This window comes from Helicoverpa armigera, chromosome 25 (genome assembly GCF_030705265.1).
Source record: "Helicoverpa armigera isolate CAAS_96S chromosome 25, ASM3070526v1, whole genome shotgun sequence".
Classification (NCBI taxonomy): domain Eukaryota; kingdom Metazoa; phylum Arthropoda; class Insecta; order Lepidoptera; family Noctuidae; genus Helicoverpa; species Helicoverpa armigera.
Window position 1 is genome coordinate 7652287 of NC_087144.1, and position 22866 is coordinate 7675152.

General features: G+C 36.4%; 2 protein-coding genes and 1 long non-coding RNA gene across 3 annotated transcripts; 2 read left to right on the forward strand and 1 right to left on the reverse strand.

The window, feature by feature from the left end:
- Positions 1-939: 939 nt before the first annotated feature.
- LOC110381158 (histone-arginine methyltransferase CARMER) lies at positions 940-8595 on the forward strand. Its single transcript, XM_021341382.3, has one exon. The coding sequence runs from the start codon at positions 1111-1113 to the stop codon at positions 2707-2709; it is 1599 nt and encodes a 532-aa protein (XP_021197057.1). The 5' UTR covers positions 940-1110; the 3' UTR covers positions 2710-8595.
- A 2163-nt stretch (positions 8596-10758) lies between these two features.
- Positions 10759-19901, reverse strand: LOC110381154 (uncharacterized protein). Its single transcript, XM_064041444.1, has 13 exons — positions 19660-19901; positions 18695-19238; positions 17702-18412; positions 17230-17382; positions 16704-16857; positions 16142-16319; positions 15554-15683; positions 14962-15094; positions 14556-14645; positions 13882-14111; positions 12178-12355; positions 11321-11486; positions 10759-10901 (listed from the first exon to the last, which is right to left on the reverse strand). The coding sequence occupies exons 1-13, from the start codon at positions 19801-19803 to the stop codon at positions 10803-10805; spliced, it is 2910 nt and encodes a 969-aa protein (XP_063897514.1). The 5' UTR covers positions 19804-19901; the 3' UTR covers positions 10759-10802.
- Positions 19902-21292: 1391 nt separating this feature from the next.
- LOC135118730 (uncharacterized) lies at positions 21293-22583 on the forward strand. The gene is made up of 2 exons (XR_010277745.1): positions 21293-21687; positions 22198-22583. It is a non-coding gene; the product is annotated as an uncharacterized LOC135118730 (long non-coding RNA).
- Positions 22584-22866: the final 283 nt, after the last annotated feature.

Sequence of the window (22866 nt, forward strand, 5' to 3'; positions counted from 1 at the left end):
TTTTCGAGGCTTAAAATTATTAAAACATATCTAAGGAATTCGATGACACAAGATCGACTTTCAGCCCTTGCTATTCTTTCGATCGAAAATGACGTTCCTCATTCATTTGATTATTCTGCTTTAATTAAAGATTTTAGTCTTAAGAAAATTCCAAAACTTCGAAAATTTTGTGATTCTATTGATTTGTTTAACTTGAGCATTTCTCCTCCATCATGACGTTCAGCTAAATCAAAACATCAGCTTACTCTCGCAACACAGACTTGTCACGTAGGACAAAGGGCCTCGCATAGACCTGCCGCACGTAGCCTCGCAATGGCTAGGGCCGCCGCTGATTAAAAAAATATAAAATAGAGAATGAAAAGAGAAAAGAAGTCAGTCAGATTATTATCCGAATATCCCGAGAGATCAGAAATCTGAATATCTTGGTCTCGGCTCAAAGGGCTCGGTGCAATGTTTTTTTTAACTTGGCAAAGGTACACTTACGTAGTAGGGACAACGGCAACATCATACCCCCGTTCTTCACCTTTCGTTTCACTGCCTTCCCCTTATTTATAAAAAAAAATATCGATATACCTTATTAATAAATAAATAAAATAGAATTTCTACAACGCATGTGAAAATACCGGAGTTAGACCATAAATACACTCTAAGGGTAACCTCCAGTAAGGTCAAAGCTTTTTGGTAAATTGTAAATTCGCTCAAAAACTTCGAGGTACAGTGTGACCAAAATAACGAATCTGTAGATCATAATTTTTGATGCATTTTATAATCTTATTACTTCACCGTATAAAATTGATTTAACAAAATTTTAAGTCAAATGCTTTCCTCTGTTTTGTATTCTTATTTTACAAACAATATTTTATTTTATTTCCTACAAGTTTAGTTGCGATCCTTGGCTGTTCTCCATTTACCTGTGCGTTACTAAATGTTTGCGTAAAAAAGTCATAATAAAACAGCACGCTGCCAACCATAGACAAAAGAGGGAGGAAGTTTGTGAATGATCGATTTTACGCCGGCCTCCTGAACTTCTCAACGACATTTTTCTTTGTTTGCCGTAACGCGTGTGGACAATATTAACTTTAGCCGCGAGTCCGCGTACAATTCAATAAAATGGCGAACACGTTTCGCGCGGTGACGGTATCGGCGGTGAGTGGCGAAGGTGCTCTCGCAGCGCGCTTCAATTTTCCGACAAACGTAAACGTGGATTATGACCCGCAGGGGTTGAGTGTTAAAGTGATTCGTGCGGACCCGGTGCTGGCTCAGGAGGTGCTCGAGTTCCCTGTCCACAGCCAGAGTGAGTGCTCGCGCGTCGCTGGCCAATCGTACATATTCACGATTGACAATGAAACGCTATTCTTCAAGTTCGCGTCTGACGCCGACTGTCAGGCCTTCCACCTGCTCGTCACGAAGACCAAGGCGGGCAGGTCGTCGTCGGTGTTCACGGTGCGCACGGAAGACTCGTCGGCGATGCAGTACTTCCAGTTTTATGGTTACCTGAGTCAACAGCAGAACATGATGCAGGATTACGTGAGGACGAGCTCGTACCAGCGCGCTATACTGTCGAACATCAACGATTTCAAGAATAAAGTGGTGCTGGACGTTGGTGCAGGCTCAGGTATTTTGTCGTTCTTTGCTGCGCAGGCCGGCGCTCGCAAGGTGTACGCGGTGGAGGCGAGTAACATGGCCCACCACGCGCAGGCGCTGGTGCGCGCCAACGGGCTGCACGACCGCATCACGGTGGTGGCCGGCAAGATCGAGGAGATAGAGCTCCCTGAGGCTGTGGACGTGATCATCTCAGAGCCCATGGGCTACATGCTGTACAATGAGCGAATGTTAGAAACATACCTGCATGCGAAAAAGTGGCTCAAACCAAATGGTAACATGTACCCAACAAGAGGAGACCTCCATATAGCACCATTCACAGATGACGCACTGTTCATGGAACAGTATAACAAAGCCAACTTCTGGTACCAAACCTGCTTCCATGGAGTTGATCTAAGTGCACTGCGCACGGCTGCCATGAAGGAGTACTTCAGACAGCCTATTGTGGACACATTTGACATTCGTATCTGTATGGCAAGGTCAGAGCGACATGTAGTAGACTTCTTGAATGCACATGAGACAGATTTACATAGAATTGAAATTCCCTTCAGATTTGAGCTGACACAGTCAGGTACGTGCCACGGCTTGGCATTCTGGTTTGATGTGCTGTTTGCTGGAGCACAGCAGCACATATGGCTGTCCACTGCCCCCACAGAGCCACTCACACATTGGTACCAAGTGCGATGCCTCTTAGAGACCCCTATCTTTGCCAAACAGGGGCAAGCACTCACTGGTCGCGTGTTACTGCTAGCAAACAAACGTCAGAGCTATGATGTCACTATGGAGATCAACCTAGAAGGTACTAACATCACATCATCAAACACTCTGGATCTCAAGAACCCGTACTTCAGGTACACCGGCGCGCCGGCGGCCCCTCCGCCCGGCGTCAACAGCAGCTCGCCTAGTGAAACATACTGGAACTCTATTGAGTCAACTGCTTCACTGACCAATGGACAAGGCGTGATGCTTACAGATGGAGCCCAGCAGTACTGCTCCACACCTGATCAGACCATGGCTTACGGAGCACACCCCAACATGATCAAGACAGTGATGCTACAGGAGGAGTTCATCAAGAGGATCGGGATAAGTCAAAATGGGGACATATAATCCGAGAGGTCGCGCCGAGCGCGCCTTAGGGCAATAAGAAACCGCCGTAATCGGTTGTGAACTATCTTCCGTTCAGACTTTATAGTGTGTAAGCGGACTTATTTATTATGATACATCACAGTGACACAATCATGTAACTAGAGACTCTGCTGGCCTTGTAAATTAAGTAAAAAGTGAAATGGTAATCAAAGGCAATAAGTTAAGCCTTCTCGGAGAATGTTTAGTTTTGGCGGTACCAACGCTTATTAGTGTAATTTGAACACACATAGAAAAGTGAAATTCTGATGTAAATATTCTATAGTTGGAGGCGAATCGGCGCGACTGGCCGGCTGACAGTCCCGCTCGAGGCAGCTCTGGGATAGTAATTGTACTACTATTAATATAGTCCAAGTACATTTAGGATAAGCAATAAGTGCTGATTTGAATGATAATGCTTATCATTGTCAATACTCATTTATCATTATTGGAGTCAGGCTCAATCATTAGTTAGGTAGACACAGCCAGTGCTAACCAGTCCAATGATACCTTCTGTCTGCCAGTCAACACTAGAGATCGCGAATTATGAAAATTTACTTCCGTCAAATATTTTTATACACTGCACTTTAGCCATAGATTGTGTAAAAAAATCCTTTTTGTAAATATAGGATAAAGTGATCAATTCTTTTTCTGGAACATTGATATTGAGCAAATAATCAGTATTCTGCATGTTCTTATTTCTTGATAAACTTATGAATACTGTGAACTTTTGTATTGTAAGTGGTAACATTATAGTAATGTGAGCAAGGATCTGCTATTTTCATTGTAGACATTGGTGCTTGATCCTCTATTGCACAAAAATAGATCAGATAACATGACTACCTCATGATTTGGCAGACAAATGGATCTCGAAAACGTGCTAAGAAGTTGCAAGCAAAATTATTGTCACTTGTAGACATAAACAATTTGTATGACCCATCTAACTACCTAGATACATAAATGATCTAAATTAGGAGCGTTGAGTGAATGAGTTTGCTTGCAAAAGCCTTGGTATAATAGAAAATAATAACATGACAATTTTGTATGATGAAGATCACATTGAGTTGCCATAACAGCTTCGGTTACAATTGGAATGAAGGTTGTTCAGGGCATATAGACTGAAATAAATTCTATAGTTTGTAATGTACCAATTTATTTTCAACATCTTTAAGTAAAATAGAACATGTTGACTATCCTTGGCGATTATTATTGTTGGTTAATCATGATTAAAATTGAATCAAGTTAATGGATTTATTCCAACACTTCTTGGAATGTGCATGACTTAGTACTTATACATTTCAAATGTGATATTTATAGTATGATCAATTAATTACGTTAGATATAACTTGGTCACTATAATTAAGACCAACTGGAGATATTATTATTCCTGTATCAGAAACAATTTGATTGTTTTTTATATGCCTAAATAACTTTCATTCCTCTTGTATCCAGAGCAATAATGAATTTACTTCACGTTAGTTACTCTGGCAACATTTGAAGTAAGCATTATATGCGGGCGGGGTGACCATTGTAAAAATTATAAGTGCTTTTAATGTCTTGTAGTTAATCTACTGTATGACTAGGTGCTGTCATAAGTTAGTAGGGATTGTAGCACCCCAGAACTTAAATAGGGACTTTAATAGAAATTGGAGACGCAAGCTGTGACTTGGACAGTAGAATTGTATTTTCTACCTGTACAAAATTATAGTAAAATGTATAACTTGGGGTGAGTTTACCCATAAATTAAAAAAATTCAAGGGGTAAAATGGTCCCTTAATAAATAAAGTAAATCATCATAATTATTTTTTTATTTAAAATGTTGCCATAATATATTGGCACAGCACCCCGTCCTGCCTCATTGGTATTTATTACGAAGCCAATATCACTTGCCATTTAACGAAATTCACTTTTACGTTAATATCATAGAGTCTATATTCCCTTGGCTAATTAGGTGTTAGGCCACTAATTAGAGTAACACCAATGTTAGATCAGTGAGCTAAAAATGAAAATTTAATTGAAATGAATTTATTTTGATGGCTGTCTAGTTAATAATACTTATTAATCAGCGACTACTGTATGTGACGTCTTCGCGCTCATACACTATTTCACCGACAGCGTAAACGTCCGTTTTTCTTAAAACCACTGTTCACGTTAAAAATGGTACGTAAATAGTAAACAATTGTTTTAAGAAAACCAACGTTTATTTTGTCGGTGAACTTGGCCCGAGTAGGTAGAGGTAAACAATTGATTTACCAGTTTTAAAGTGATATTATTAAATTGCTGACATAATCAGTGAAATTGTATCATAGCTTACTCCATATAGAATAAGGTGATAATACTAAGACATTGTAATGATTGACTATTCTCACTTCAGAGAACATACATTTTCTAGACATAGGTCTCCTGTCAGCCATTAAGAGTTAGGTAATAAAGCTAGAACGTTTAATACCATTTGGTATAACTTATGAATAATAATGTATCCTTAAGTATAAAAAGGATGAAAGCAACTACCATTCAACCACATTATATTCACTGCCAGATATAAAACCTTACAAATGAAGAATTTTTCCTGATTACAAAATAGGGATGTATTAAATTTTCATTTCTAGCAACACCTAGAAATACAGATTATGTAAATAAGAACAATTTGCAACGATTTTGTTTGATATTTTTTTGACTTGCATCACTTTTCGCGGTTGTGTATTAAAATCTTTTTGTATATATTATATGAGATTAGCATGTTGTATGTAGAAATAAACTAAGTTTACTGGTTGATTATATAACTTTATTAAAACACTGAGTGTATTCTTGGCTGGTGGTTATTTAGAATTCTTGGGAATTGCTGAATTGCACCCTGGTTATCTAAAGTCTATGAAAATTCTAAGAAGTTGATCTATAGAACTAAATGTTTAGCCTATTGTGTTGTATGGGCTTTTATGCAAAGCATGGTAATTTCTGGTCAGCCCAGTTGTCAACTACCTGAATTCATTTCTAATACAGGTAGTTGAAAATTAGCGTCTCTGGTATAGTGATGACTAAAGAGAGAGCCCATTAAAAAATGAATACCACCATAAAAATAAATAACAACCATTAAACTTAGTTTATTTGCAATAATAAAATATCAAATCAATTGGTCAATTTCATGCTTAAAAAAAATTGTAAGCGGTATTTTAACTCTTTGAATGTTTATAGAATATAGTCCCTCGACACAAAATACATAGGTACAGAAGTCAATCTACATACAAAGCGCGTTCGAGTCACGCAGACATAGGTGTCTATGTGTGCGTGTTCACAGACGCGCTGTCTCAAAACAACTCAAAACAGTGCGAGCGGGGCTGCCGTTTTCTTGAGATAAGCGCGTCACACAAAGGTAGATAAATGTGCACGCGTTGTGATACCTACCTAACTGTAATTTGACTGTAATATTTTTAATTTTAATAACAAAAGAAAAAGTAATAATGGAGCAACAAAATTCGTATTATAATTGAACAAGTTGACGGTTGTTTTATACAACAATAAACAGTGAATTGTCGTTTTTTTAGCCTGCCGTATTACCTATAGTATGTACCTACTTATTTTCTCATATTTCGATGGTTCGTTTAATAAACGCAGTAGGTAGGTACAGTTAGGTGGGTAGGTAAGCGCCCCGGCGGCGGCCTCTGGCCCAATGCCGTAATAAGTTTTGCTAGTGTCGATCCAGGCGAACCTGCCTACCTACCCTCAAAGATTATTGCTAGTAGGAGTTGATAATTTTTGTGATCATGGCGAGACTATGTTGTAAGGTAGACGAAATAAAACTCGCACATCAAGTTTTCTGTAGGTAGAAGCAAGCTTAGATCAGGGACTGTACCAACCCATTACATACAAAAATATTTTTTTCACAAGTAAAGAGTAGGGTAAGTATATATGTATGAATAACAAAATTATAAATTGCGGTTTCTGAAAAACGGTATCCCGTTCAAACGGATTTCCGTTGAAAGTGTTTATTAACCTCTTGTATGCCACATTAAATATTTTATTATTATTGGTTTATATTTCATTTTTCCTGTTTTATTCTCAACAATACATCAAATAATTAGATACGAGTACCACTACCACGTTAGTTTTATGCGCATAAAACAGTTGACAACCCTAGCGCGACCGCCGAGTTTAGGCATGAAAAGTGAAGTACATACATGAGATTGACTTCTGTACCTATGTATTTTGTGCCCTCGATTTACATAAGAAATAGTTTTATGACCGTGTAGTTCCATTGTCTTGGCAATGTTTGTCTTCCAATGCTTAGGCCCAAGTTAACATTATAAACATATATTTTTTTAAATGACTGTTTAGTTTGCAAATTCGTAGTAAACAGTTGTTTTAAGAAAACTGACGTTTATGTTACCGGTGAACTTGGGCCATAAGCTGGTATTCCGATGCACGCGACTGTCGTATGCGGCCGACGTTTCGGACGCGTGAACTCCAAAGAGTTTATGTTGAGAAATCTCGAAATCGCCCTCTCAGCAGTATAACTATCATTATCTGCCTAGCCTTTTGCCAAATATGTTGGTTTCGGCTTTCAGTATAACCGGTTGCAGCTGAGTACCAGTGTTTTACAAGGAGCGACTGCCTATCTGACCTCCTCAACCCAGTTACCCGGGCAACCCAATACTAAGCAGTACCTGGGTAGTTTAAAATCTTCTCCGCTCCGCTCATGGTATGGGCCAACGCGTTGCGAGATGGTTGCGATCGACAAACGCGTGCGACGGGATTCGAGCCTAAACTTCTTGTAATCTGTTTTGAGATAATTTTCATTCAAGAGTTAAAAGACTGTATTGATTTAAATTCAGTAGTTTTTGAAAGACTGGACAGAGCATTAATAAATGTTTGGGCATTCTAAGGGTCTCGTACGATTGTTGTCCATTACCTACGTAAAAACGGGCTATAAAATATATTTAATGAAATCGGGTCATGCATGGCAGTGTTTCCGGGAACGCAAAATCAAAACCAGTCTTTCAAAAAGTTCTCGAATATACCTAATGTTTTTTTTTTATTTGGAATCTGATTTTGTATGTAACGTAGCCTGTATGACAATTATAGAACAATTTAGTTTCATTTTTTTTTCTCGACAACATAGAAAATTATGTTTTGGATATCGTTCCTATTCACGCTGCAGGAGCGGATCGAAGGATCTAGAACCAGAAGCTTGTCTGTGATCGTTTAGAAAGATAAACTTATATTTTGTAGTAATATGCGAATTAGTTTCTTTGTACTTCTCAGAAGTCATTTAAATGTCCTCTAAATAGTGTGGTAGTAATTTTGTAATTCAAACTCCTTTGAAAAATATGTATCGGTAACCTTTCGGTCCGCTTGTGCAGTGCTTCTAAGTGGGTGCAGACATATGTGAAATTTACCATAAGCGTCTAAGAGCAAACAATTGTGGTGCCTACTGAGGCAGTTGATTTCGCAGGCCATGGCTTATAGAACCGCACCGTGGCCTCATATTATAGTCCCTTATCTAGAAATATTGCTTTTAAGTGTACTTGATACTCTAGGAATATGAAGCCCTCATCGTAGCTCGGAGAATACGGCTTGGGAATGAAGGCATATAAGCAATAATTAATTTTAAGGAAACATTCACGCGGGGAGCAATAAGCTAGTCGATTCAAAGGCCTTACCGTGGCCTCGCCAGGCCCGTCCTATGAGCCTTGGCCTGAAGCTCTTACATTAAGTATTAATTATTATTTTCACTGCACGTCCACGTAATTTTGTGTAGTAAACAATCAAAGTGTAATCCTAAGTTGATAATGACGATGACTTAATATTATTATGAAAATGAAGAAGTTTGGACGGCAATTTTCGGTAATAATTATATCAAATAATTCTAATCTATATTTTCGTTTGATTTTAATGTAACCTACGTCCCATATTTTTACAGGATTTCCAAGTAGGTACCTACGTTGCTAATTGCTGAAAAAACTAACAGACAGTATATCCTTCAAAATAGAATTATACTTGTGTGCACTTCCTTCTAAAAATCCGACTTCTGTGTCAATTTCAAAATTGGCCCCCTATTATCTAGTATTATCCATATCGCGGGGCCCTTAGTTTATTTTATTTTTTTAATCCAAACTAAGTTCTATATTATTGCAAGAAGGATTAGCACAGGTTTTCAAAAGCCGCAAATAAAAGCCGGTAAAATCTTCGCAAACTTATCATCAATGTCTGGAAGATAATTTTAGCGAGCGTAGGTAAGATCTATCTTGGCTGTCGGCCAGGTAATGGCTACGAGTTATTAGGTAAACATCTACGAACTAAACAATCTTTTCGTGTTTTATTTTATCGATAAAGATACGGCGAATTAAATTGATTTGCTGTGTCTAGGAAAGATTGATAAGTAGATACTTGTACCTTATGTTATTTAACTCATTTGCCCTATATAAGAAATATACTTCCTTTAGCTTCTACCAGCGGTTTCATCCGCATCCCGTGGGTACTTCCGCATGAACCCGGATAAAAAATTGCCTTTGTCGATAAATGTGGTATCTAACGTTTAAAGAATTATTCAAATCGGATCTGTCAGTAGTTCCTGATATTAGCGCTTTTGAGCAAACAAACTCATCAGCTTTATAATATTAGTAGGTAGGTATAGATTATTATTTTAGAATCGATTTGATGCAGAAGAAATGCATATATGCAATCTCAAGATTGATACTTTAGGTGTCCAAAATGTATGATGTCACAGTATCGTGGCACTTAACAAACTCAGTTTACCTAATTCCTTGAATATTCCTTCGAGGAAAATTATTTAAGTAATTCACTATTGTTATTGTTCATTATATCCTATTGCATTTCAACAACAAACGTGTATAGATAGGCGTTATGCCTGAATCACTATTGTTTTTATTTTTCTCAATATTTTCTAAGATAACTGACACGTGCCGATACTCAGATGAAGTAGATAGGTGCCTTAGAAGTACCTATCTTATCATGTATTTTTTGAAGTAGGTGCATTCTGTTTTATAAAGATACAGTCAGCAAAAGAAAAACAATTCATTATCAGCCTTTTTTACCAATCTAATATTGCATGGGTAACTGGGCTGTGGAGGTCAGATAGGCAGTCGCTCCATGTAGAGCACTGGTTCTTAGCTGCATCCAACCTGGAATCATACTCCAATATAGTGGGGAAAAGGCTAGGCAGATGATGAGTTGTCAGTTACTTACGCAAGATAGTAGAGGGTGTTTAAGTCAATGATATTTTATAGGTATATAATTTGGTTTAAGTGGTATAGAGTTTGATACTGACTGTACTTTGGTCATGTTAGTACATTCTTACTTAAATGTGTGTAAGTAGGTACATCCAAACTAATATTATAAATGCGAAAGTAACTCTGTCTGTCTGTCTGTCTGTCTTTCTGTCTGTCTGTCTGTCTTTTCTTCACGCCTAAACTACTGAACCGATTTGTGTGAAATTTGGTACAGACATAGTTTGAAACTTGAGAAAGGACATAGGATAGTTTTTATTACAAAAAAAAAATAAAAATAAAATTATTCCGGACATATAGCGCCATCTATTGGTCAAATCAAAAATCTGCTGGTAGTCACTATTCCACGCGAACGAAGTTGCGGGCAAAAGCTAGTACCTAATATAATTCAAAGTCCATTGTTCTCATCATTCAACAGAGAGCGGAGTCATGCTTATTTAATATTTTTACTTCTATCGTGTCATTTCGTATCTGCCTATTAATTTGTTGTCATCACGGTCACGCTACCTACTAATTACTATTGTCAAGAAAAAAATTAAAATATTAGTTCTTGACAGAAAACATCACTTCTAAAATGTTTGAATATTCAACAAGCTGTTTTCCCGCGGATCCACCCGCATCCCGAGGGAACGACTCCCCGTACCCAAACAAAATATAGCCTATGTTACTCAGGGATAGTATAAGTCAAATCGGTTCATTAGTTTCGGAGCCTTTGGGGTGCTAACATACAAAAAAAATGTTTCCTTTTTATCATATTAGTAAGGGATTCACTTAATTGAAACAAATTAAATATATAATTGTATAGATTTTATTTATACGAAATAATATTTTTATTTATTGTTTTAATTTCTTCTGCAGTTGTAAAAGAGGCGCGTTCTTACTTTTTCTCTTTTCTTTCTTCAGTTGGCCCGATTCTATCGCCTTCTTCATGACCTGCAGAAAACATGTATGAATTGTAATTTGTATTTATAAAATTTATTATGAGATCAAATAATTATTTTTTTCTTCAGAAATAAAGGAATAAAAAATATATTTAAACTCAGGATAAGAAAATAAAGAAATGGTATTTTTGTTTAAAGGTCGTGTCAATTTTGAAATGTTGTTAATTAGTACACCTATGTATAACCTACGTACTTAATTTTATAATATTCAAAGTTTGTATATATGTACCTACTATACCTACAAACAAGAAAGTACATACAAACTTAGAAAACTTGCGTTATTACTTGCCTGACCTGGAATCAAGTCCACACACATACTTGAGAGGTTGGTACATTACAAGACTTTTTTTACTTTTTTTTGGTGAATTTAAGATTATTCTAGAATCTAGAATTTAAACTACAATAACATACCTGCAAAGCATTTTCCTCACTGCTCTGGAAGGCAGTAACATCATTGAGTGTGGGGTACTTGAAGGAGAAGCCTCGAGGATAGATGGGCCGGGACAGCATGGCGTCCAACTGACGACGTTTGGCTTTTAGCGCCTTTTCTATTGAAGAGTCCACTTGTTTTACAGGACTGCGGTTGCAGAGTTAAGGGAATTGTGTGAAGGGAGATTTGATTTGGATTGAAATTAATAGATACTAGAGACTGATTTTCCTCGAAATAAACTATGCACCTAAGTGCATCGATAGTTTACAACATAATATAATGTATTGATTTTTATTACTGAAAAATAAATAAATTGCTTTCAAAGCTATACTTAATGCAGAGCCGATTTTGATGAAACGAATTTAAGAGCCTATAGCTAGTAAAATCAAGTCATCCGTTTAAGAGCTACGGTGCCACAGATAAAAAGTCAAATAGCGGACCAAATTGTAACAATATTTTTACGTTACGAGTAGCAAATTAAAAAAATGATGTAACATAACCGATTTAAAAAAAATCTTCAGTGTTAATACCAATGTGTTAAACTATTGTTACTGTCTTGTCGTGTTATTAGACTGTAAGCCTTTCTAGAATGAATCCCTACTAATATTATAAATGCGAAAGTAACTCTGTCGGTTACGCTTTCACGTCTAAACCACTAAACTGATTTTAATAAAATTTCGTACAGAGATAGAGTTGACCTTGAGAAAGAACATAGGGTAGTTTTTATCCCGGACTTTTGAAGAATTCTCTTGGAAACGCGATATAACCGAACTCTACGCGGGCGAAGCCGCCGGCGGAACCTAGTTAATAAATAAACTACAGATATCAAAAAGGATACACATCATCATCATCAATAATAATATCCATTTCCCTGGCCGCCCTCTCCTTCCAGCCCTGAGCCTGGGCCGACCTTCGTTTCTTCAGTTCTAGAGCATCCAGCTCACGGGCTACCACCATCAGTTCTTTGAGAGGAGTGAGGACTGCTGACTCCACGGGGAACGTCGGGATGTCTGATGCTGGGGACAAATTTATTGTTTTTGTTAGTAAAGTATAAAATAAGTTGTTGTGTTTGAAGTTAGGTTGAGAAGGAGATAATTTTTGTTGCTAAATATTTCTTCAATAAGTTATTTCACATACACTGCGTATGAAATAATTAAATAATTATTTTTAACACATTAACATATTAATTGGGGCCAAGTTCTCCGACAACATTGATATCAGTTTTCTTAAAATAATTGTTTACTATGTTTTTTTAATTTTCACGTTCAATTTTTAAAGTAAACAATCGGATAATTATATTGGCGATGCAAAGATTCTAACTAGCGCCTCTAGTGTCAAAATTGTGAAGCTGTCTAAGAACGACACTGACAGAAATCCATACAATTTGTGTCAAAATACCTCGCGGAAAAATTAAAAAGAAAATTGTGCAAATTTTTATCGTGACATAAATTGTATAGAAAAGGCTGTCAGTGTCGTTCTTAGACAGCTTCTAAATGTCGCCACTAGAGGCGTGTGCGTAATCTTTGCATCGCCGATTCTCGGTGAATATCGCATCGCCATTACACTGCGGGTGACAAAAGTCTGGTGGTATATAAGGTTACATAAAGTGGGGAACTCTAAATTAAGTATAAAATAATTAATTTTGTATCAGTCAAATAATAAAGGTAGTTCCTCGGTTCTATTGATGGCTATTTTCTGTACAGCGTCAAAACCTAAACAAGCGGTCGAAACTACCTAAAACCAGACAGACTTTTATATTACTTACTTTTATTCAGCGTCCTACACATCTTCACATAGCTATAAGCCTCGGAAGGGTCCATGATGAGCGTGTAGTGGATCACGTGGGATATGTTCGGAATATCGACTTTATGTGTAAATAATTATAGCTAAGGCAAAAAATTTGCAACTTACCGGTATTCAGCATGATGTTTTTCATACTCTTTAGCTGTCAAAAAGCTTAAAACCACTTGCAGGTCTACTTATATGGACGACAATAAAAATATAAAACCAAAATAATAAACTTACACCTATAATACTTGGTTTTATTGAGTGTCCTACACATTTTCACATAGTTATAAAAAAAATACTTAACTTTCCTTAGCTTGAAGGTGACTAAAAATCACTTGGACGTCCACTAATATGGACGAAACGGCGAAAAAAATGTTTTAAAACTATGAAACTTACTTTTGTTCAGCGTCCTACACATCTTCACATAGCTATAAGCCTCGGAAGGGTCCATGATGAGTATAGTGAGTCCCTCAGCACTGGCCCTGGCTGTGCGTCCACTGCGGTGCACGTAGCCCTCCGCTGTACGCGGGAGCGTGTAGTGGATCACGTGGGATATCTTCGGAATATCGACTTTATGTGTAAATATTTATAGCTAGTGCCAAAAAATAAAAACTTTCTTTTATTTAGCATGCATTTACATACCCCCGGTAAAATACTAATACCGTCCACTTACATGGACGACAATAACACACTCCAAAAATCCAGTTTTTTTCCTAATAAACAGCTAAAAAAAATTGAAAAATAAGAAACTTACTTTTATTCAGCGTCCTACACATTTTGACATAGCTATAAGCTTCGGAAGGGTCCATGATGAGTATAGTGAGTCCCTCAGCACTGGCCCTGGCTGTGCGTCCACTGCGGTGCACGTAGCCCTCCGCTGTACGCGGGAGTGTGTAGTGGATCACGTGGGATATGTTCGGGATGTCCAGACCTCGGGCTGCTACGTCTGTTGCTATTAGTATGCCGTGAGGGTCGTCGCGGAACCTAGAAAAAAGGTATAAAAATGAGAATTAGCACTTTCTGAAAATACAGGATACTAAATGATATGCAATTTTCAGGTTTAATCAAAGTAAACAATTGTTTGAAAAACAAGAAACGTTTATGTTGTCAGTGAAAATGGCCTTAAGATATGTTTTCCTCGAAAAAGTACTGAACTATGTATAATAACTATAAAAAAATAAATATTAACTATAAATAAATAAAATAACTATACTATTCAGAACCTTTCATGTTTTCATGGTTCACGATGGAGAAAGAAATTTAATAACAGAAAGTCAGACTATCACTTTTGCTGAGGATCATCGGATTAAGGCAGTTGCTTTATGTAAAACTAAGCTTTGAAAACAATTTTTTGTTGTCGTGTTGATTTATATTTTAAGTTTTTTTTTTTTATATTTTTCTCTCTGTTGAAATTCTTCTGTAACTTACCTCTCCAAATTCTTGATTCTCTGTCGTTGCGGCATGCTCGCGTGTAACGGTAGAGGGCGACACTTGAGCAGCGTGAATAATTGTGCTAGCCTGAAAATATAAATGTACACCTTAATAAATAAAAAATAATCGTATATATTCTCTAATTTAACATCGACAAAACAAAAAAAAAAAATTCAGTTGTTGAAGAAAAATATATATCACAATTCATTTGGTTAAAAAACTCTTTAATGCTAGGTTTAAATGGCCAATTTGATTAAGTAATGGTCTAACTAAACCTTGCACTAAAGCCGGTATTTTCAAGAACAATGTTTTATAATAAGGTGTATAAATAAGGTTTTCCACTATTAAAAAGGCCAAAAAAAAAAAAACAGATTAACCATAGATTCAATATAAAATAACATACCTCTTTACACTGCCAATAGAGTTACAAAACACTATGGTTCTGCCAGGATGCCTCTTTATAATATAGTATAGGTATGCATCCTTATGTTCTAGAGCGCAAGTTATTCGCGACTCTGTTAGGTTTTCTGCTGTCCCTGTCACGTATAAAAAAGATTATATTAGTACAAATACATACAGCTAACTTCCGCCAGTGGTTGGACCCGCGTACATCAGAAAATTTTTAGTATATGCGGAACAAATGTAGCCTGTAAATATTTTTTCAAATCAGACTAGTAGTTTTCGCGTTCAAGTCAAAAATCTCTTCAGCTTAATGTAGATTCAAGAACAACTGACGTTTTAGTATGATTTTACATATTTTTTTTATTTTAGATTTATTTCTTCGTCTGTTTATTCCGTTTTATTTTTTGATCGGCTACACAAATTTTGGTGGGAATTCCACTAGAAGACAGTTGACGTTATACCTACATAGCCACTCACTCAAATGTTTACATTTCCAAATATAACTCTCATCATGCTATGAATGCTTTCAACTTTTCAAGACACAACCACAAAATACCACCTCTTTCTCGCACAGTCGGTTAAAGTTTACTTACCAGAGTTATGTGTAGTAATATCAACAACTTTGATATCAGTCATGCCGATCAACTTGACAAGGCGATTGATCTTCTGTTGAGGAGTCATCTTTTCTATCTTCCTGTTCAATATCTTGCCGTGTTTTGTTACCTGTCGTTTTTAATGTCGGTTAAAAATGGGTAAAATTATAGATTTATATAGCATTTTATAGTCATATAATGGTTGTCTCAGATAATAAATATAGCTATTCGTTGTATAACTTTCTTTAAGGTTCAAAATTCTAGATTTTTGCTTAGATTTTTGATTAAGAAGGAACAAGTATGGGATATGTAGCCTTGTATTTATGGTAAACTTTTGATCAAAGCTTTATTTGCAATGTAAGTAAAATGTTCGAGTGAAATCTTGCAACTCAATTTTGAAGCAGATATCTTTAACCGATTGAGCTGCAATTTTGATAATACGTTCAGTAACCATGTGACATCAAACTAAATCCAACATGGCAGCAAAAATCCAAGATGGCGGACCAATATGTTTTATTATAAATCAATTTGCATAATAGTGATAATTATGGTGATTTCCTATCACCAAAAAAAAGGGGTGTATATTACCTTCTTCCCCTTCATATGCGAGGGCAGGTCATGTACCATAGTGAGGGTTGCGGAGAACACAAAGTTCTGTCTGGCGGCGCGGCGTTCTTCGTCAACGTTCAATCGCTCTAGTAAAGGAGTCAGTTCTTCAAAATGGCCGCGCTCTATCATGCGGTCTGTTTCGTCTATTGCTAGGAACCTGGAAAAAAAAGAGATCTAGATTAGCTAGATATGTTAAATTCCGGAATACTGTGATGGTTTTAATGACGAGAGCAAAATGAATAGCGGAAATGTCAAAATAGCGAGCCAAAATGAAGGTGTGCGGGGGACGAGGAACGTTACTAGCTATCAAGATCAATCTTTTACAGATTTGTCAAGGAACCCGAACGCCGCGTTAGTTCTAGTAAAAGATGATATAGAAGAGAATAGATGATAGTAATATATGATGAATAGATGCTTTCCGTACGTTGCTTGACCTACAAGAAGGTTCCTGACCTACGTTCCTTATGGCATCTCCGCTGATCTTTCCTTCCTATATGGTTATACCTGACAAGCGCAAGTTTCGTAGGACTATTTTGCTCACTTGACAGAGTCCAGCTGCTGCAGATGCGGCTGGCCCTGGGTGATGAGCTCCCACAGGCGGCCGGGAGTCGCCACCACCACCTCGGGCCCGCAGCGGAGCACCCGCTCCTGTTTCACTGCCGCCATGCCGCCGACTATCGTCGCTACTCTTATACCTGAAAAGATAAAGAAAGATTTGCTGTTTTATCTGTTGTAAAAAATGCAGAAGTTTGAATTTGAGGACACCAATAAGTATTTAAGTATTTTTTGAAAGTTTGTGCTTATTTCTTTACTGATTTTCATGCTTGTTTTACTAGCAGTTCCTCGCAGTTGCCTATGCCAATCTGGGGGTGACAAAGCATTCTATTTTTGAAAAAATAAACAAATCCAGATTCATGTTTTTTCAGTACATTACGTACATCTACCTGTACATACAAATCTTATCCACATAGATATTCTCTCAAGACATTGACAGCTTCTTAATTATTTTATATATAGCCCTATTTTTATACACATTTCTGATTTCTATTATAATCTCATTTACATACCTGTATATTTAGCAGCGGCTATCAAATGCCTACTGATCTGTATGGCGAGTTCCCTGGTAGGAGTGAGAATGAGCGCGAACAAAGGCTTGCCGGTCTTCACTGACACATGTCCAGGTATCTCTATGTTATCCACCACTTTTACACAGCCTATACCTGGAAATAAATAGTTTAGAAGTTGGTTAAAATGTGCTGTATGTCTGATATAAGTTAGAAGTTACAGAAATAAAATTACTGCATTGCAGAATTCAAAGAGTGTATTATATCAATACTAAAGTAAATTCTATTTAAAATGGGATGTTTCCAGCCACCTAGTAGGGGAACTTCTTTCTGTCCTTGGATAAAAATCTCCAAAAAAACAATTTGTGTACCAAATAATATTATATGTATAAATTGGTTGAGTCGTTTTGACGTAAAAGAAATAAAAAGTTACTTAAACTGGGGCAATTATTTAAATTTGACCTTAGTTGCTAACCTTGTTCATTTTCATTTCCTTCATCAGGAACATCACTATTCTCTTCACCCTCTTCATCTTCCACCTCAGCTTCATCATTATCATCTGCTTCTAAATCATCCTCGTCCTCCTCATCATCTACATCACTGTCTTGATCATCATTTTCATCACTCTCAACTTCCCCTTCAATTTCATCATCCCCACTAGCATTTTCATCATCATCATCATCGCTAGTTTCAGCCAAATCATCAGAATCCAACATATCTGACAGATGAATATAATTCTCATCATCATCGCTATCATTTCCTTCGTCAGCAGAATTCTCTCTTTTTCTCACTGGTACTTCTATTTCTTCTAAATAATCATCATCTGTATAATTGTCTTGCTTTGGTTTTGGACCTTCAGATTCATCATTACTCTCAACTCCACTGCTGTAGCCGTCTTCTGAAGATTCTTTATCTTTACCTTTGGGTGGTACTACTTCTTTCACTTCTTTCTTTTTGTCATTGAATCTTTTCCTATCTTTCCTCTTAAATCTTTGCTTTTTGTCATCTTTAGTGTCTTCAGTATTTGTTTTCTTAGCAGATGATTTTTTGAATGGTATGTCATAGATGTCCAGGTTTTTAAGTTCAGCTTTTTCTTTTAGTTTGAGGATTCCAGATAGGATTGGTAGACCGAAAGCTAGTGTTTTTCCGCTGCCAGTTTCTGCTGCACCGAGGATATCTCTTCGTCCTGTTAAAAGTAAATAGGTATTTATAATTAATACGACGACCTCAATGGCGCAATGGTCACCATGCCGGACTACCGAACCTGGGGTCCCGGGTTGGATTCCTGGGTTGGTCGACATTTGTGTGATGAGCATGCTTGTTGGCCGTGGTCTGTGTGTTACAATATGTATTTATAAGTATATATGTAGCAACCATAAGTATATAAGTACGCCGTAAGCAATAAGTACCAAAATAATACCTAAAACATTTCTGCGATTGAAGTAAAATTTTTCAAATATATATTTACCGTGAATAGCCGCTGGCAATGTCAACTGCTGTATTTTAGTTGGCTGTTTGAATCCCAGCTCCGTCAAAGCCCTAATTATTGGTTCCGGCAATTTAAACTCGGCCCAAGTCAGCATATCTTCTGGAGTCAACTCTGACGTAGACTGCGGTAAATCCCCTAACTTTGCTTTCACCTTTTTAGGAACATTTTCACTACCGTTTACAAAATCGGTAGCTTTATTATTTTTGTTCTTAGATTTCTTATTATTTTTAGTTTTAGTTGGTGCTTCCGAGTCATTATTCTCTGTATTGTTTTTTACTTCTTTTGTTTTCTTGTTGTTGTTTTTCTTATTTTTGTTTTTGTTCCTTTTTTGTTTACTGTTAGCTAAAGATGGTGCGGTTACGTTACATGATTCTACGATGAAACCGTTGTCTAGTTTTACTTTTTTGCTTGGTACTTCTTGCGGTAAGCTTTCAGAAGATTTACGTTTCTTCTTTTCTTTCTTCTGTACATTTTTTTCTTTCTGTGTAGGTTTCTCTGGTTTGAGTTTTTCTTTTTGTTTGTTCTGAAAGAATTAAGTATAAGTTTCATAATGTTGAAATTATGTTGATGACAAACTACCTTTAATAGAGCTTTCAGAAATGTAGAAATCTTTTTTTTACTTTTATATACAGTTTAAAACAATTATTGTGCAATATTATTCAATTCTGTTTTATTTCAGCAAAAGATTTATTCGATATTTTATAATTTAAATATCTAAGAATTAAGCATAGCTACAGGGCAAGGCACTAAGATAACCCACTGACTGCACTTATTCTTAATGTTGTTCTCATGCAGTACAAGTTAAAGAATGCAACCAACGCTTTTAGCGATCACTCAATTTTATTATAAAAGAAAAATTAAGATAATCCAGGGAACCAGTAGAGAATAATTATAATTTTAGTACTGACCAGAGACCAAAAAGGTTATAACCGAAGTAAACATACCTTCTTAGACCGCTTTTCTTTATCAAAACTATAGTCTGTGCACTCTTCCAACCCCACAAATCCTTGGAATTTGTCGGTCATGGACGCGGGAAAGCCATCCAGCGCCACCGACTCCCATTTCATATTATTCAGTTTCTTACTCATTTTAATACATTTAATTCAAAATTCGTAAAAGACGTGTTATTTTGCCTAAAATAACCTCAAATTACTGAGCAATGTGACTTTGACGTTGACATGACCGTTCGGAAATTGAGGTTGACAGTTGCTGTAGAATATAAATCCTAATAATTTAGAGGTTGAGCAGAGATTGATATTACAATGAACTATATGAAAAAAATGGAGAGGGAGATTTTTACAGCTCTTAGAAACGAGACGATGATGATCAAGAGTTTTTAAGGCGGTTAATAACTTGAAACCTGTATCACGGGACGCGCGGGACTCCCGAACATTGTTTATTCATAGTGACCTTAATAAATGCGACTATGTATCTATTCATCCGTAACGACGCGGTTCGCAAATCCTTTTTATCACGAACATAAAACAAATCAAAATCAAAATATTAAAGTTTTGTTATTAAGACTAGTTGGTATGTTTTTAGCATAGGTGCCTACTTTTTTCCCATGTGTTCACCATAATGCTTTCACACTGGTGGATTTTCTTGTCGGTTTTTCAAAGCGACAAACAAACAATGGACTAGGTAGGTTTTGTAATTACTTTAAAAACAGCGCGAGATAGCTATGTTTGAAGAATGGGAAATCCGAGAGTAGGTATGCTAACGCTGTAGACTCGGAATTCAATTAATTTCCATACCTATCTATTATCTACTTAGACCATAGGTATAATTCAGGTATTCATGCTCGTACCTGTTGTCAAGTGTTTTACACTTTCTTTTTTTATCTATTTTTATGGACATTATCAAATTGATACCCCCGTAGATATACGTAATTTAGATTAGATAGTGAGAGATATTGGTAGATTTAAATACATAGCGAGGTCAGTTTATGACCCAAAGACCGTTCCAGGGGGTTAATTGCTAATTAAAGTGGTAGATAATAATATACTTATAAACCACATTTATAATTAGCAATGGGCAGTAGCACGCACTAAGACATTAGAGAGATAATAAATTATTATAGTTTATAATTAATTGTGATTACTAATAAATATTATAAAGAGGAAAACTTTATTTGTTTGTTTGTGGTGGATAAACTCAAAAACTACTAAAACAATTAAAACAATTCTTTCACCATTAGAAAGCTGCATTATCTGAGAGTAGCACAGTCTATATTTTTATCCCGGTACGGACACGGGACGCGGGAAAACACCCAGGAAAACGCAATAAATAATTGTTAAAGGAATTTCTACCACAAAACCTATTTATTTAATTTATTATCCTTTTGTTGTAAGTAGATTAAGGTCTCAGCTTAGTTTATATATATTGCAGTTTCAGAATGTTTCACATTCACTCTTGTATTTTAAACCAGCCTTCAGGGTTCAGTTACCACAATATATATAGACTCACATTTTGGAAAAAAATACTTATTTTTGTGGCCTATCTTTGAGCGTTGCAGCCTTTTTCAATGAAAACAATCTTACAGCTTGTATTATCAAAAAATATTTTGAAAAATATCAACAAGATTCCCAACCAGCAAAAGTTAGTTGTATAGAAGGCCATAGAACGTTTTGTAAAAACTAATCGATGGTCAAATAAAAGGCCAAAGAAGGTGCACCTACAAAGAAAGTGGCGCAATTATATCTCCATTCAGTCTTAAAGTACAACTATAACGATATCAGGCATGACAATTTGGGCCCGTTGTAGTGATGTAACAGTAACGCAATCTCTATATTTGGTGACATACAAGCCACAGCAACACTACTAAACACTTTTTAAGAACTGTAGAAGAGTTCATGAATCCATTACAATATTCATCATTCATTCATTTTACATTCGTTCACTCTGCTGCAGTGGCTCAGTGTTTTATTTAGAAAAGAAATAAAAGATAAATCAGAAGAGACGAGGAGACCGTGGTAAGTTAGATATTATTTTGTAATCGAATTATTCGTCTCTTACGGGGAAAATGACGTGCGCCTGTAATTTTACTGATAAACTATATATGGGTTTACGACAATATTTGAATGCCCCCTTCGAATTAATGAGCTTTAACTAAAACAATTACGAATGTTAAGACATAAACATACTTCCAGCTTCCTAAACTCTATTATAGTACTCGTTATCATAGATACAACCACCATTACATGAAATTAGGGTTCCTTTTGAGCTTGTTTCTTTGTTTTGTTGTTTGTCCTTATTCCATAATGTGATGAATACTTTTTATTAAACTAATAAAAATACCACGTCAGAAAATATGGGTTTACTATACAGCTGCAGGTACTACGACGTCAGAGTTATACTTTTTCGTTATTATTTTATACTCTGAGGTTGTCAATTTTTTTTTTAATTCGCTTGTGTTGTCCCACTGCTGGGCAAAGGCCTCCCCCAAAGGTTGTCAATATAGTGTTGTTTTTTTTCTTTTTCAGTGTAATGTTCTGCAAAATGGTAGTCATTATAGACATCGATAAGTTTTTGACTCGTGACGATTTCAAGCTACTTGCAGAAGTGGAATGGCCGTGGGAAATTACACATTTTGTGTTAAATAAGAATTGTGTTAACTGTGGTTTACATACCAATTCATCTTTACCAAGGCACTTCATCATGCGCAAAAAATATATGACATCTTTACCAAGCTTCATTTTTTTCTGGTGTCGGGGCTGCGGTATTATGTCTATTTATGACCACTACATCCCTGATGAATGTTATTATTGTGATTAATTATTCTACCTATTGGCTAAAACTTTTCGTACTACAAATCCATTAGGTATTTTAATATTTATTAATTATAGAAAAAATAAATATCTCTTATTAATTACGTTGTTTTGAAGTTTACATAGCAAGACAAGCATTAAACCTACGTACCTACATGTCTCCATCCGATTAATTTTGTTTCCCACACTGCGCCTCGCGCCGCCTCACTCACTACTGTCCCACTGCTGGGCACAGGCCTCCTCATACACGGAGAAGGATTGAGAATTAATCACCACGCTTGCTCAATGCGGGTTGCTGATTTCAGACTTTATAGTCCAGGTTTCCTCAAGATGTTTTCCTTCACCTTTTTTATCAGCCATTGGTGTCCAAGATATACTTAGAAA